We start from the raw sequence: 16,899 nt of genomic DNA, 5'->3' as shown, positions 1-16,899 counted from the left end.
GCAGAAAAGTCAAATGCATAGTACATAAATATACATGTAATTAAATTAAAAAAATCATTTTGAAAATTTTGTGGTCATAAATACGCCATGTAAAATCCTAGTATAGTCATTAATATGAACTTAGGATACATTCTTTCAATGATACATCCTTTAAAAATTGATAAAACCAATGAAAGAATCAATTACCGAATGCTGAGTCTGCTCCTGTCCTTTACCTTTATTTAACGTGTGGTGATGTGAAAATACAATATTTCTCTCATATAATATTGGATAAAATATATCATATATAACATTTTATAAAGGATATAAAAATAACATTTAAAGCAATGAAATGGTGATTTTTCAGGAACGTAGTTATTGAGAAGCTGGTCAACGCTGGTTGTGGAGTTTTTTCAAAAGCCAACATGTATTCGTAAATTTCTGCATGAAAAATAAACTAAAAAATGAAGAAAAAAAATATTCAAAGGCTCTGATTGTATATTTCATTAGACTGAATCAGTGTAACTCAGGTATGCTTTTTAAAGCAATGTGAGCTGCAATTTTCAACGCATGCAGCACATTATTATTCCCTTTGTAAAGATATCTATTTTTTAAAATTGCTTACTTTTTCGAGTTATTTGCATTAAAGATAAATGTTAATCTTATCATACGTGAACATTATATGTGTCTTAATTTCATAAAAACCTTGTGTGTGTGTTTGTGTGTAAGTGTGAATGTGTGTAAGTGTGAATGTGCGTGCGTGCGTGCGTGCGTGTGTGTGTGTGTGTATGTGTGTGTGTGCTAGTTTCTCGGTATACAAGTACTTAAGGAGGCTGGGGGTCAAAAAAAAAATTCTCCAAAATTCACCAAATTTGCAGAAATGATTCATATAATCTTAATTTACATTTTAATATGGAATACCACACCACAATCATCGTTAATTTTATCATTTATTGCATCTGAAGAAATTGCACATTGTATTAAAAAAATTATGAAAAATGTATGAAATATTAATAAGGGCAAAAAACATACCAATAACATCACAAAAAATTAACACAATAACAAAAACTTCACATTATTTGTTATAAAGAAAAATATCACAATTTTACCAAAAATGTATTTTTCACACAAATGCAAATATGCAAAGAAAAAAAAAGTAGCCACAAGATTATTTCCAAATTTTAACATGATAATAATCAATACATGTGTAATAAAGATTGAGCATTAAAAAATATTTTCGATGGTGAAATTAAAATAAAAAAGAAAGAAAATATCTGAACAAAATATTTGGAGTTTTACAAGTTACCTCCCTTTGAAAAGTTAAAAAGGTGCTGAAAACAGCTAAAATGATTTTTTGGCATCTTGTATCCCTTGGTTACCATCAATTGACTCTTTAAATAATGCTTCAGTACCATCATATCCATTTTTTCAAAAGACAATTTCAGTACAATGTAAGAGTTATAGAACCTTAAAGTGAAAATCTTTTCTGTGTACAGATAAAAACGCTTTAATATGGCAGCCACCCCGGGCCCCAGCCTCGTTAAGCTTGTATGTTGGAGTGAAAGAAAAAAAATTAAAAAAAAATGTTACACTTTGCATTATTTTATTTATACATTATCGAGAATTATCAATTATACGGTACAATTTATATTGATTCACAACGCATTTGGAAAACGGTTCCTATCGCCATGGAACATTCCACTCGGCGGTTCTCTCGTTAGAATTGCCTTTAAATATATCATTCAGCAAAGTTCAGTGACAAAGTTAACACAAGTTCCTATAACAAAATAATATTAATATTCATTTACATTGCCAGTGTCTTTGTTGTGATAAAAACACATATCACATTTGGGTTTTTTTCGGTGCATGTAATTCCATCATGACTCTTTCCTTAAAATGGGCGTGTTCAACAACATCACGTGGTTGCTTTGCATTATGAAATTGATACAGGTAAGTCTTTGTTGGATTTGATCACGTGTTCGGATGTGATTATATCACTTTAAACGGCAAAGAATGATGTCTTATTCCTGAAAAAATTTGTTAAATGAAGTATCTGCGCATGCGTGGATCAAGACGAGGTCGGGGGGTCTCGACCCCCCTCCCGAATTTTTTTTATAAATGTACATAGTAAAATAACTGAAAATAAGCCTCGGGCCCTCCTCTCTCCCCCGACAAACATAGATATCCCTCTGACCACACCCCCCCCCCTCCCCCACCACCACCACCACCCCTGGAAAAATGTTCTGGATCCGCGCATGCTTGCTTGAATCGTCCGTGATAAATGGACAAATACAAATACTTATTTGTAGTACTTCGATAAAGGGAATAATGTTTAGTCTTTTCCTGTAATGTACTGATTAAAAATAAGAATGAATCAAATACTTTTACTCTCTTAATGCTAGTATACATATTTAATATAAAAATGATTTTAGGTAAAATGTAAAAATGGAAATAAAAATGCTGTCTTTGTTGTTTCATAAGACATTATAGAAATAATACATTTTGACCTGGGTTCTTTTTTCTGCAATATTTGCTGCCTTCATACTCATATAAACGACCAAATTTGTTTTATTTTAATATGTTCAGAAAACACTCAAAATACACATTATTAAAAAAGATGTTAAGGGTAGTAAAAATCAGATAATAAAATGATTACATCCAATTCAAAAACTTGAAACGATGACTGTGTTGTAACGAAAAAAAGTTGCTTCTTTGAAAATAGATACACATGTACCAACTTTGAAAGGTGATATGGGGTTTTTTTCTTCAAGTGAATGATATATTGTTGGTCTATTTGTATTATTTTTGTTGGTTTGTTTCTTTGTTTCATATACCAATATTTGTTGTTGGCCCTTGTCAAGTTAGTGGGTTCGTTTTAAGTTATCAGTTTATCTATTCATTCCCTATCACCTGATGGTAGACCTTACACCCATTATACCCAGACCCCATAGATAGCCAAACACTGACCTCAGACCTAGCGCATTGACTTTCATCGAAACAGCATGAAACTCTGGCAATCTACTGTGATTTTTCTCCTTTTGGGAGGAGGTGAGATTCTTTTTAATTTTGAAAAATTGGAAAAAATCATGTTATCAAATGTTTTTGCAATAAATATATTTTTATAAAGCATTCAAGATTTCGCTTTAAGTCAGTGCTGTTATCACGTTAAGTAAGTACCCTGAATGATTAAATTGATGTCAGTAAACAAAGCATTGGTGTACTCCTTCTATTATTACATATTTACGTTTTTCATTTTCAGTGTCTTTGCCTGTGATAACACGACGTAACAATTTTTTACTATAAAGTCCAATAAATTCAAATATTTAATCGCGCAATTGCTGAAAATTATATAGATATAAATAATATGGAATCATTATTTGAATATTATGAGGTAATAATTTCGACCAGGGCGTGGTCAAATCTATCATAAATTTTTGAATTTGATAACACGCTGACCAAAACTATTACCTCATAACACTCAAGGATTGATTCCTAATTCCTTAAATAAAAATGAACACATCATCGATTGTAACAAACGTGTCAAAAACCCGTGGCTTTGGTGCTTACTTATCATTATGACCTCATCATCCATTGTTTGAACACGTAATGCAGAATATTTTTGTTAAAATGTCATCTTGTCATAAATAACTTGCTACAAATAGACAAATTAATGATTAGTATATGGAAATACTGCAAAATTCCCAATTGATAATGGTCAGGAAAAATAATATGTAGACAGAAGAACGGCACATATTTTGCAATTCTTAGCATCTAAGAAATTCAGCACAAATATTTTACATGTATTCACAAGAAATCATATATTGACGCAAGCGTCAAATGGGCCGCAAAAAATATAATTATTGTATGAATCATCATTAGTGGTTTACATAAATAACACAACAAAAAGAAGAAAATAACGAGTTGGTTGTACTAAAGGTTAGTTCAAATTTTCAGTTCTTTCATATTTTTGCGTAAATAATTGATATGGATGTCATTTCATGATAATTTTCTACCACATTTTACAATGTAATAAATACACACACAAAACCAGCACAGAGAAATTCAAATATATCATTTATATAAAATTTAATGTCATTCAGGTCTTTTGTATTTCAGGTCTCTTAGTATGTCACGTATACCGATCTTTGAAAAGAATGAATAACACTGAAATTTTTCGAATAGATTATAGTCTCGATAAAAACGCGCCAAACATGACAATCTACTAAGTATGACCTAATTTACATTTACGGGTAAAATAAAAATATGTGATATTTTTTAAAAGGCTTAAAACATATTTCTAGATGCAAATTTACTTTTAATACATAAAAATAAGCATTTTATTAATTCTATTAGAAAAGAACTATCCCACAGAAACGCAGTTACAATATTTAAATGTATATCAAATAACGGACCGCCTTCTGGCGGCCCGTAATAACCACCAAAAAATTCAATAAATCTATCAATCACTTTATTTGTTTGAAGCATTTTCTTTCTATGAATCGATTTTTATATTTTCTGCATTTGTTCTTTGTGGTACCTGTGAAAGAAATGTTTATATAGTGAACTTCCATTTCAACATCAAAATATTTATTTTTTTTTTAATTATTATTATTATTCAGTTCTTTTTTTTTCAGATAACAATAATACATAAACAATACATGAATAAGAATAGGAAAGCATAAATCTATTTGTCGATGAATATATAAATAGCTTGTCGAATATAACTTTTTTTTCAAACAGTGGAAATATACATGTACATATATTGAATAAATTATATTTTTAAAAAGGTATTGTACATGTAGTATATATATATATATATATATATATATATATATATATATATATATATATATATATATATATATATATATATATATATATATATATATATATATATATATATATATATATATATATATATATAGCATAAAGTTATAAATACTGAGATATATTAAGACAATTATGGTCCAACGGGGTCCTTACAACATCGAAGTATAACTACCAAGATGTATCGAAATCCAAAATTGCATTCTAACATTACATGTACTAAGTGTAACGACCCTAACATTTCTTCTTTGCCTTGACTGTTCAAAGTTAATGGCCTACCTTGTTACTCTTACGTAACGACTCTTCCAGCCAATAAAATCAGTTCCTTGTATTTGTTCTTATAGACGAATCTGACTCAATACTGGAACTTTGATCTGAAAGAAGATAATGACCAACAAAGTGTATTCAGAATTATCTCATATACACTAAAAACCCTCGTCGTTTTCTATTTAACATTCAGTAAACTGTTTAAACCCAAACGTTAACCCTCTCAAATGATATACTAAGCACTCTTATGGTTTTAATATCCGTACTTGTGGACCTCGGTCTAAGAGTCCAAAACTATCATTTTAACAAAATATAAAAACAACGAGCAAAAAAAAAAATTGTTCAAATATTTGTTTTTCCCGATTTTTAACTTTCCTTTCAAATAATGTATGTTTAACTTTTTATATGTAAAATCACATCTTGAAATTGTGAATTCTTGAGGAAGAGATACTTACATGAATGTACATTTTATCTTCAAAATCAAATTTTATAGTTTATAGCCATGGTCGAACAGTACAATTATAATAGTATTCGGCATTGGCCGCCTATAGCGACTTATGGGCTTAATAGCTTACATGTAGGTTGTCCAACAGGAAAACAGCAATGTTGTTTATTTTCATTTTTATATGTCTTTTAAGCTTTTGGAACAGACACAACCTACTGCCCTCACCATTTGAGCAAAAGCGATCTGTATGAGTATGGAGATTTATGCCTCAAAGTTCACTATGGAAACTGGGACTGGGAAACTGCGAGACAAATCTGTCTCAACGAAGGAGGCGATCTTGTGCAACCTAGATCTCCCGGCATGCAAGAGTACATCCGGGTCAACTTACTTCCCCAGGTGCAGAAGTCAGAGGAAGATGGGTTTTGGATTGGAGCAACGGATCTAAATTCGGAATCTCATTGGAGATGGGTTTCAGGTTATAAATTTACAAAATTTATGGATGAAGACTTTTAAAAATGCGAAAGGCCAACAACTTATCTTATTTTGCTTTTCAGGTGACCCAAGCATGCCTTATTCAAACTGGGAGCCAGGACAGGGGCCATCTCAATCCGGGTTCCTCTTTGCTGCTGGAGATTTAGAAGATTGTGCCATCATGCGTATCGAAGATGGATTCAGATGGCATGACTACCCTTGCTCTAACTTCTTTTACCACTATTCCTTTATTTGTCAACATAGTAAGTAAGGAGCCACTTAACTATCAAAATTATCTGAACACAAAGTATGATTGAACATTCAAAACACACTGTTCATCAAGATACATAAAACTCATTTTGGTGTCTTTTTTAAAAGAGAAGCTTCCACGCTCCACTCACCATGTACATCCAACTAAGTTGACAACCAAATATGTTCCTCCGACAACAACTAAATACGTTCCACCGACAACAACCAAATATGTTCCACCAACAACTACAAAATATATCCCACCGACAACAACCAAATTTATCCCACCAACAACAACTAAATATGTTCCACCAACAACAACCAAATATGTTCCACCAACAACAACAAAATATATCCCACCGACAACAACCAAGTATGTTCCACAAACAACAACAAAGTTCGAACCAGAAACCTATTCTACAACCAGGTTTGTATCGTGGACAGAGAAGACAACAATGCTTAGTCAGAAAACACGATCGTCCACAGCGTTTGTGCCTCCTGAAGAAACCAAGCTCCCTACCTCAACACCAGAACCTGCCCCAGAAACACCCCCGATATCTGGCGGGGGTGGCGGAGACCCATTTAGCGGAGGATTCGCATCTTGTAAGTACATTGCTTTAATTTACAAGGTTAAAGGTTAGCCCATATCAAGGTATCTGTAGTCTGTTAACACGGTTTGAGCGGTTTTTTACTCACATTGATGTATCACCACACCCATTTCTGCATGGTGGAAACATAAAAATGTAAACATTTTTACAAAACTTCAGTTGTTCTTTCACGACATCTTATCCATGTTTTTTGCGACATCTTATCCTTTTTTGCGACATCTTATCCATGTTTTTATTTTATTTTTTGCGACATCTTATCCGTGGTATTACGGTCTCGAGGGGTAATGTTTCTCCGTCGTATTCGTTTTACGTACATCCAAAATTCATTGTACTGGTAAAGATAACCTCAAAATTAAAAAAAAAAAAACACGGATGAATGATATTAACATTTTATAAATTCAAATCCAAATATTTAGCTGTTCGGCGGCATCCTATTTGAAGATCATTTCAAAAGAACTTAAATGTACATTTTAAGGCCGGTCCTTATTATTATCAATTTTTATTTTCCATTATCTTTATTATCAATCGCATTGTTTTGGACACCTAAATGCAAACTTGCAGTGTTTCAGCTTAACATTTATTTTTCTGTATAAAGAATAAGGAATACCTACATATATTTTCCCGTATTTTCTTCTTGAATAAGGAACACCTACATGGACATGTACATATATATTATCGTTATTCCGTTCTTGAAAAGGAATAACTACATATATTTAACTGTATTTCCAAACTTGAAAAGCAATGATACGAATGTGGAATGTGATTTGTTAATACGTATAAAATATATCTGAATATCAACCATTACTTGGCCAGCAAAACAAAATGACAGTCAGCGTTTGGGAAGCAATGACCGTCAAATATAAGACAGAAATACAAAAAAATGGAGAACTGATTGATTTTTACCTTTATAAAAGTTTTAAACAATATTTTTGTAATGTTGTCATGTTGTAAATTTTGAATTTACCGGGTGACAGTAAATACAAAATTTACAATATATTACCGGGTGGCAGTAAATACAAAATTTACAACATGTTGTAAATTTTGTATTTACTGTCACCCGGTAAATTCAAAATTTACAACATGACAATCTCTTAATTTGATCCACATGAAGAAACCCATGCATTTTTTTATTTTATATGGTATTTTTGCCATTGGTATATGAACATGTAATAATTTATAGCTTAATAACTGATTCTAACCCTTTGCAGCAAGAAAACCTCCTTCCACCACAACCGAAGACGATACAGGGGTTATCATCATTGGCTGAGGGAATATCATCTTCAGTTACAAGTGTTCTTTGTTTTTACACTTCTAGAAATAAATGGTTTTTTAGAATTATTTTTCTTATCTTATTTCTTTAAAGTTTACAGAGATGTCAAATGAACGGGAAAACCTACAGAAATGTTAACTTACATTTAGTCAAAATAATGATCAAGAGCAATAATGTTATAGTAAATACACTTTACGGCGATTAGGTTCCATATTGATTTTGTGATTTTTGTTTTCACTGGCATCACATTACCCAAATGGGCCATGCACAGTGCCTTGCATTGTACACTATAGTATACCAAAACATTGTATTCCAAAGCCCAACCAAAAATTAGAATTCAATGGACAAACAACCGTTTTAAACCAAATAATACCAAACAAAATATTTTTTTCCATTAAATGATGATCAATTGAAAATATACTTTTTCCAAAAACGAAAGTGACTATCCTCTCTTTAGTGTATACATATGGAACACCAGAGTGCAATTGATAAAAAGGAAGGATATAGATAAGAACAGTACAGTTCACTCACGAAATAGAAGCAGACCAGACATGGACTCATTGAAAGTGTGCTTATTTTCTTTTTTAATTCACGCTGGTAAGACTTTTGTTTTCACAGTAAAGCTTCATGCGATTACTGATCTGTAAATTATCAGTTCGGAACCCGTTAATTGGAACCGGCATAACTTATATATACATTTTAAAGAACTCTTTAAAATGTATCTTACAGTCAACTATTGTACACTTTAATACGGTAAAGGTTAAGCCCCCATACCACCTATATATACTGTAACATAAACTTGTCGTTAATGCCATTATCACGGTAAAACACGAAATTTGTTCGTGTTTAAAAATTTTGGTAATCAAACCACAACAAGATCAGGTGATATACAAACAGATAACTCGCAGACATGTTTTTCAGCATATGGTGCCCCGGCTGACGAATGTCCTCACAATCTAGGTAAAAGTGACTTATATACATACGGAAATTTCTGCCTGAAGGTGCATTATGGGAATTATGACTGGGTTGACGCCAGACATCGATGTCAAAAAGAGGGCGGTGACCTCATTCAGATCAGGGATTCTGGGATGCAGCAGTTCCTCCAAAGAGTGTTATCAGGTCAAAAGTCAGAGGACACCGGATTCTGGATCGGGGCCAGCGACAGCGAATCAGAGTCCCACTGGAAATGGGTGACGGGTAAAGTATTTCTTTGTATTTTAAGGCGTGGGTGTTTGGTCATGATTGCAGGTATGACCGAAGGGTTTATAAAACTATTCGATTCTTGTAAATTTTATACAAATTTTTAGGTGACCCCAAGATGACCTACAGTCATTGGAGTTCGGGTCAGGGACCGTCTCAGCATGGATTTTTATTCTCCGATGGAGGGCATGAAGACTGCGCTTTAATGAAAATAACCGATGGATTCCGATGGCACGACTATGAGTGCAGTCTTTTTTTGTACCATTACTCCTTCATTTGCCAGCATGGTAATTAAAGTAGTTATCTGTGCCTTTCATATCACAGGACATTGAAATGTAGATCGATCTATAGTAATCGAATCAACAAATTCTATATTAATTCACAATTCCTTGCTGTTTCTGTTTTAAGTTTGTAAAATTCTTGAAAATCTTAAACTATATTTTCGCATTTTATTAATTGATTACTATGCATTAATGAATGGTTTAGTAGCATTTTTTTTATATCAAACTATGCTTTGCCTGACTTTGAAAGATTTTAACTCCTTTAAACTAAATTAAATACAAAAATCAATGATCTGACAGAACGGTTTATTTGCAACGTTTAGACAAATTAGTACACTCACACACCCATAACACGAACGGGCAACATGGTTCCACCACAGTGTTCATACCTCAGACTTTTCCCGACACCACGCCCCTATCAACAGACGCTCCAATCCCGACCACGCCCCCTGAAACAGACGCACCTATACCTACAACCCCGGCCCAAACAGACGCCCCTATACCTACAACCCAGCCAATCACAGATGCTCCCGTTCCCACAACCCCGCCCCAAACAGATGCACCTGTTCCCACCACGCCTCCTGATACAAAGGCACCGATCTCAACAACAGGTAACTGGACTGGGTGGTCGTGGCCATATTTAGTCTATTCTATGTATATAATTATTAATATTGATATCCATAAAAAGAGGAACTCTGTATAAAGATGATATTATAGGAAAGTATTCAAATTATGAAATTGACATTTTTTAATTTTTCTTTACAATATGTAGTTTATGGGTAAAAATAACATGGTGTAAAATCTAAAATTATAAGGCAGATTTCATGAATAATTTGTTGGCTATCCAATCTCTTTAAAATCTAAATCGTTTGCTTGTCCAACTCAACAAACGATGTGAGTTCAATTTTTGATTGGCTCTTTATCCGGACAACTGTATTTAAATTGTTCAATCTATTTCCGTGTAAGGCCAAAAAAACCCTAATCGTTATTAATTAAATACAGGACAGCTATTGTAAAGGTTAATGGTTGTATTGTTTTTCTTCAATAGGGGACAGTGCTGGAGTTTTAATCATCGGATAACAACCTGTAGATGTGTGTCGACTATCTTCTGTTATTGACGCCAATAAATGTTACGTCGTGTTGTATTTGTTTATTGTTTTTTTTTGGGGGGGGCGGGTTGGATAAGGGAGGCTTTTAGTAAATTAAAAAATCTATTAGAGCTAAATGAATTTATTTTAGGTCAAAATTGATCCGTTACAACAAAGTCTCGAAAATTGTATACTGAAAATAATGCTTTCTTTGTTTCATGTGGGTATGAGTATCGTAAAAAAAAGGGAACAAAACATGTTGATTTTTTTTAAAATGAGAGTTCGAAATTTATCCTAATTTTCAATTAGTATATGTTACTCAGAGGGAACAGCTGATTATAAATTCCTTTCGCAGATTATGCATACTTTTTGAATTGCCCACTAATTTCATATCCGCATGAACCATCAAATAATTAGTTTTTTTTTTTACAGACAAAATGGTATACTAGTATAAGGATGAGACGAAGAGAGCGGACATAAAACAGGGGAATACTGTATGAATTGCAATGAGTAATAAAGATCTATCCGCGGCAAGTCAACCTGATTAAACAAAATTAAGAATTAGCTCTGGTTCCAGTCTACTAAAGTACTAGTATGTAAGCTACATGTACATGAATGAATGAGGTTAGGGTTGGAAAATGGCAAGCAAAAATTAGATCATATTCTTGCCGAATCCATCTGATTTAAGAAAGAAGGAATCCTTCTTTGAGTATTATGGGGTGATAGTTTTGGTCGGGGCGGGGTCAAATCCAATAAGGACTTTATTATAAATTCGAACAATTATACGATTTGATATTATAGAAAATTGACATATTTATGTGATTTTCATTTCTTTAAATCATGCAAACCCTCTTGCGCCCCAACAACACGTTATTTGAATTTATTGGACTGTATTTTACAAAACTGATTCGTAGTTTTATCACTGAAAAAAAAAATGTAAAGAAACAACGAAGTTTTGCAAAATGTGACTTTTAACAGGACTTTCTCAGCGACTTGAGACATTATGATTAAGCAAAAATTACGAAGAGTTTTAAAAGGTCTTAATTTGATTAGATTTGGATCAATTGTTTTTGAAACTCTTCAGATTTGTGTGACTGTTTAAGCATAAATACACCACACGAGTTGAGCTAATTGACTTGATCCTCTCCGTCAGTAATCCTATACGTAAATGAGAGACAGCTAACTATCTTTTTATTATTAAAAAAAAAAAAATTTATTTATGTACACAGTCTAAAAGAACAGTTAGTTCCAGTTCTACACACAAGTTATATACTAGTGGATAAAAAAAATAAGACTCAGTAATACATTAAAATTATTTATATGTGATTACAAATCAGAATTGTTAAAAAAATAAAAAAAAAGAGGAATGTGGCCTTGTTGGGTGTGCCTAATTTTAGAATGGAAAATTTAAAAAGGGATGAGAAAAGTAGTCTGAGCATTGTCACTCAGGTGAGTAATGTGGCCATGGGCATTTCTTTGCGAGTTCTATAATAATAATCTGCACAGTAAAAATATCATTCATCACACATGCAAAATCAAAAGATTTGTTCTCAAGCATTAAGGGATATTTTTATTGAACTCTTTGATAAAGTTTGTTCTTTTTATATACATTTCAGTCAAAACGCTGTTTAAATGCTACATGTACATGCGAATTTGACCACGAATTTATGTACTTGTATTATTTTTCTAAAACATTCAATTGCTGAAATACAAAATTATATTTCTGACGTAAAGCGGGTCATTTTTCCATGTTTTTGTTTATTGAAATCGGTTTCATGTTTTCCATTTGACCTTATTTAGACTATGACAAAAATAAAGAGCATACACCCACTCTATAAAGAAAACACATTGAAGTTCTAAAAATAATGGTACTATTTGGGGATTTTGGTATGCATACGCCAGTTTAAATCAACATATCTCAAGTATTGAACAAATTAAGTGTTACAAATCGATGTCAATGTATGTTTAAAAAAATATATTGTTTTAAATGATATTTTAAAAAATATTATCAGATACGTTGATATTTATTTTTTTTAATGAGTAGTACCTAGTCTGTCTTTATATATAGGCATTTACACGCCTTGTCTACCCATCTTCTTATTCATTGTTACAAGAATCAATTTCATATCGATCAAAAGGTAATAGCCTAGTAAAAATAAAATCTCTCAAGACATAAAACATTGAAGAGATATCAGACAGGAAGTGAAAGTTCTGAGTTAATCTCATTGTTTTGTGGTTTTATAGTACATAAAAGGAGCATAAGGTCAACAGAAAAGAATAAAAACTGATTATGAAATAGTGTCATGATCATATAGATACATTCTTAAATTTTTTAATGCTTCTTTGCTTTTTTTTAGTTATTTTTTTTTATTCAACTGGCAATTCTGCAATCCTGCGAAAGCCTCAAAATACTCAAATTTCCCACGAAAACTGTTAATAAGATCATAATATAAGGTAATTATCAATATGTAGAATTTTTCTTATTAATACATATAAGCTGCTCCAAGGTTTAAATACCAATATGATCCATTTGTGCATTTGCTGAGAATCTATTGAAAATAATAAAACAATACCAGTAGTTTTCCTGCATTTCATATTTATAGCAAAATGTATTCGATACAGTAAATAGAACAAAATGAATTATGACATGCAAATGTCTTACACATTCCAATAGTCACATTCTTTTCATGAACAGGATTTTGTCTTTAGTTGCCATGTAACATGTAGAGTCATAATTTTTCATAAATCTTCAGTATCAAAAGAACCAATTATCTCATCTATCCTTTCAAGTCACTTTGAACTCCCTGACTTACAAAACTAAGCTGTATTGCACAAAACACCATTGATGTACATAATTTTGTTTCAGAACAAGCACTAACTGTTACACAATTTCCTCTCTATCAGATTTCGCATAACTTTAAATGTCCTCAATTATTCTCCGTTTCAGCAGTATCTGGTTTGGTTGCATTGGATGGCACAGTGCCGTGCTCTGGATGGAAGCTGTTTTCTGATTGGGTGTTTATTTCCATGGTTTGGTTCATGGATTCCTGATGGTGACTTTTATCTGCATGGGTCTGGTCCTCTTCATCAGGAGTAGCTGTGTTGGGTTGGCAGGTTTCCTGGCTGGGACTACTTTGTGTCTGCATGGTTGCTGTGTGTGTTGGCTGCTCTGGTTTGGGGCTGCTGTGAGCAGTTTCTTGTTTTCTGTACATCTGGATTGGTCGTCGGAAACCTGACATAAAGCAAAATTTTATCCATTTTAATATTCACTTTCTTTCCAGAAAGAATCAATTTTTTAATTTTAACTCATAAGACATCATTAAATATTTTTTTCTGAAGTGTTTCTTTGTTTTTGGGCATATCATTCTACATTTTTCATTTTAAAAAGACCTTTATCATGCGAACTGTAGCAGAAATGGTCTATCTATGATCTTGCTCAATTCATGATCTACCTTACTCAATTTTAATATCGCAACAACACTTTAATATAATTTTTTTTTAAATATAAAAAATGTACGCTTATATTGAATAATAAATACACCTCACAAATAGTGATTCAGGGACAAGCTGCACATAACAAACACAATTCAACCCATCTTCATCAATTTCTTCACAAGTGTATACACATTTCAACTTGCTCCAAGAGGAATAACTCTAGCAAATACACAATCAACAAACCTTTAGATTTGTTGTAAGGGATGTCAATGACTTCACAAGTTGTGAATCCAACTTCCCTCGACAGAAGGTAATCAGAGAACTGGGCGGGCTTCATCTGGATGCCTTGAAATGTCTTGTGAATATCCTCCTGTTAAACAGTTCAATAAACACGGTAATACAATCCTTCTTACTGGTAATACTGACATATATATAATTATACAGTTCACTAATCTTTTTTCTACTTTCATGAGAAGATCATTAACTATAACAAATCAATATATTTCATTAATAGATGGTATGTTTACCTCGACTTATGAATTCAGTTTACTATAATTTAAAGGAAAAAATCATTCTTAACCATAAGAAAACAATACAATTTTTTTATCTAATACATTATACATAAATCAAGATGAAAATTTGCCTGCAGTTAGAAAAAAGAGGTACAAAGAAGAAGAACTTACAGAAACTTTCTTTTTCTTTTTGTAAGAAGACCAGGGCTGTGGCTCCAGTATTAGTCTGCCTCCTGGACGCAGGTGCTTGAAGATTCGTCTAAAAAAGCGCTTCAATCCATTGTCTCCAAAATTCAGATGAATCCATTTTGTCAGGCTGAGAGCCATAATGACATCGTATTCCTCGTGCTGCAAATCCACTAGCTCATCACTCTCCAAAACATAGTTTTCCTGTTAAAGTAGAACGTTAAAATCAATATTTTGAGTACCTTGTAATGAACAATATAGTAAAAAGATCTTTTGGATATGAATGGCAAAGCTGATTGTCTGTAGCTGATTGTCTGTAAGTGAAACTGTGATTACATGATATATTTTAATATGTATAAACACTATTGATAGATATTCATAGGATTTAATGAAGTTAGAACTTGAACAGAAAAAACCATGCATTTTAACATGGAAACTTTACCTGCATAAATGCCACATTTGCAGGGAATGCTGGACTCTGTGAATTGTTGGACACAGCTGGGGCGGATATAGGACCATAATTCACTGGATTGGATACTGGGTACTTCTGAACATCAGTGGATTTATTGGACATGTAGTTCCGGATATTTTTCCTGGCAGCAGCAATGAGAGTGTGATCTATGTCTATTCCTACCACCTTTCGTGGATAAAATCTCTGACCAATTGTCAACGTAATATGCCCTACATTACATCCTATGTCTAACACATCTTTTCCCTCAAACCATTCCTGTCTCATGCATCCAAGTCTATGGTCTTCTTCAGTTTCAGGATTTCGATATCCATAATATCGGTTGTAATTTCCGTAAATAAATTTTGTATTTCTGCGATTTCTCTTATGAGTTTTTTCAGGTTTCTGATTTTGTTGTTTCCTATGCTTTTTTAATGGTAAAATGTCCTCAATATCCGACTGTCTGGGTGGACTTAAGGAAGTCCTTAGGATTGACCTTGACACACTTTGGGACGGCTGATGGTCTGGCCTTGCATCACTCATACTCAATGTCCTTCGACGAAAACGTCGATTACGTGGAGAAATCTGAGGTATCACAGGGGATACAATTGTATCTGGTTTTTTGAACTTCAATTTGCAAGATTCGTTCTGTGGAGAGTCATCTTGTTGGGTGGACACTGTGGGAAATGTTTCATCAATTTCTATCTTAAGAGCTTCCATAAGACCTCTTCTTTTTTCTGATTCCTTCTGTGGTGTTGGGTTTAGAGATGTGTCCTCGCTTTTTCTTTTGTGTTTGTTTCTTTTCTTTTTCTTGCTAGATAAGGAATCCTCATTGCAGTCTAAATTTAGAGGGTCGTTAATGTTAATTGGGATTGTTACTTCTATGTCTTTCCTGTGGTTGGGAGTTGGAAGTGGTGAAGATTGTGGCGTTTTTTGATTAAGAAGTTTATCTATCCTCTCATCATTCAGACTATTTAAGTTCAATGGGTCATTGATATTCCCTCCCAGTAAAAACTTTGTTGGAAGCACTATGTTACTTTCTGAGCGGAACCTTTTCTTGCGATGTCCTCCATGCTGAATAGCTAAATCATTCCTGCTAGCATAACTGGGCTTTCTCTTGCGATATCCAATGTATTGGGGTCTGGACTGGCTATCTTGCTCTCTCTTATTATCATATTTGCCACCTTGTTCTTGACCCTCCGAAACAAAGTCCAATTCTGAATTAGTTTTCTCGCCGCACTGAAACTCAGCATGCTCAAACTGTGTTCTAGTTGGCGTTTTTACTTCAACACTCATGATTTGATAAGTAGCAGTTTCACTGAATACACAACACTAAAATACAACATTTGTTTACATGGCGCACGTGTTACATGTAAACTAAACGATCATATCGCCACCTACCGGACAATTCCCGCTACGACTTCTGTACGTATGTTATCAACTGACGACGAAACATTCCAAAACTGTTGTCACCATGTACAGGTCGGGTAGTGCCAAATGTCACCTCAAGTACCTAATAATGTGAAAATATCTCAATAAATGCGCGTAAAATTGCAGCCGAACAAAATTTCCTTCTCCCACACTTCAGGCGTCCATCGATTGTGATTATGTCAGTGCGCATGTTAGTGCGTGG

The 16,899-nt window shown here is 33.2% G+C and overlaps 2 protein-coding genes across 2 annotated transcripts; one reads left to right on the top strand and one right to left on the bottom strand.

Annotated features, from left to right (window-relative positions):
• The first annotated feature begins 2,870 nt into the window (after positions 1–2,870).
• On the top strand, positions 2,871–10,750 carry LOC128188710 (macrophage mannose receptor 1-like). Its single transcript, XM_052859932.1, has 9 exons — positions 2,871–3,027; positions 5,712–5,993; positions 6,073–6,252; positions 6,368–6,543; positions 6,613–6,841; positions 9,038–9,313; positions 9,424–9,603; positions 9,921–10,208; positions 10,646–10,750. The coding sequence occupies exons 1-9, from the start codon at positions 2,982–2,984 to the stop codon at positions 10,675–10,677; spliced, it is 1,689 nt and encodes a 562-aa protein (XP_052715892.1). The 5' UTR covers positions 2,871–2,981; the 3' UTR covers positions 10,678–10,750.
• A 2,511-nt stretch (positions 10,751–13,261) lies between these two features.
• Positions 13,262–16,897, bottom strand: LOC128189645 (7SK snRNA methylphosphate capping enzyme-like). The gene is made up of 4 exons (XM_052861325.1): positions 15,261–16,897; positions 14,804–15,022; positions 14,364–14,490; positions 13,262–13,917 (listed from the first exon to the last, which is right to left on the bottom strand). The coding sequence occupies exons 1-4, from the start codon at positions 16,560–16,562 to the stop codon at positions 13,613–13,615; spliced, it is 1,953 nt and encodes a 650-aa protein (XP_052717285.1). The 5' UTR covers positions 16,563–16,897; the 3' UTR covers positions 13,262–13,612.
• Between the last annotated feature and the right edge of the window lie 2 nt (positions 16,898–16,899).

This window comes from Crassostrea angulata, chromosome 6 (assembly GCF_025612915.1).
Source record: "Crassostrea angulata isolate pt1a10 chromosome 6, ASM2561291v2, whole genome shotgun sequence".
Lineage (NCBI taxonomy): Eukaryota > Metazoa > Mollusca > Bivalvia > Ostreida > Ostreidae > Magallana > Magallana angulata.
This window is presented reverse-complemented; position numbering and strand designations above follow the sequence as displayed.

What these genes read in the sequence shown, in the direction of transcription:
- LOC128189645 (XM_052861325.1), bottom strand. Translation starts at nt 16,562, where the DNA reads ATGAGTGTTGAAGTAAAAACGCCAACTAGAACACAGTTTGAGCATGCT. An exon ending in AAAAGAAAAAGAAAGTTTCT is followed by an intron (nt 14,491 to 14,803) that starts GTAAGTTCTTCT and finishes ACTGTTTAACAG; the next exon opens with GAGGATATTCACAAGACATT. An exon ending in CCCTTACAACAAATCTAAAG is followed by an intron (nt 13,918 to 14,363) that starts GTTTGTTGATTG and finishes GCTTTATGTCAG; the next exon opens with GTTTCCGACGACCAATCCAG.
- LOC128188710 (XM_052859932.1), top strand. Translation starts at nt 2,982, where the DNA reads ATGAAACTCTGGCAATCTACTGTGATTTTTCTCCTTTTGGGAGGAG. An exon ending in TTTTCTCCTTTTGGGAGGAG is followed by an intron (nt 3,028 to 5,711) that starts GTGAGATTCTTT and finishes ATGTCTTTTAAG; the next exon opens with CTTTTGGAACAGACACAACC. An exon ending in TCATTGGAGATGGGTTTCAG is followed by an intron (nt 5,994 to 6,072) that starts GTTATAAATTTA and finishes TTTGCTTTTCAG; the next exon opens with GTGACCCAAGCATGCCTTAT.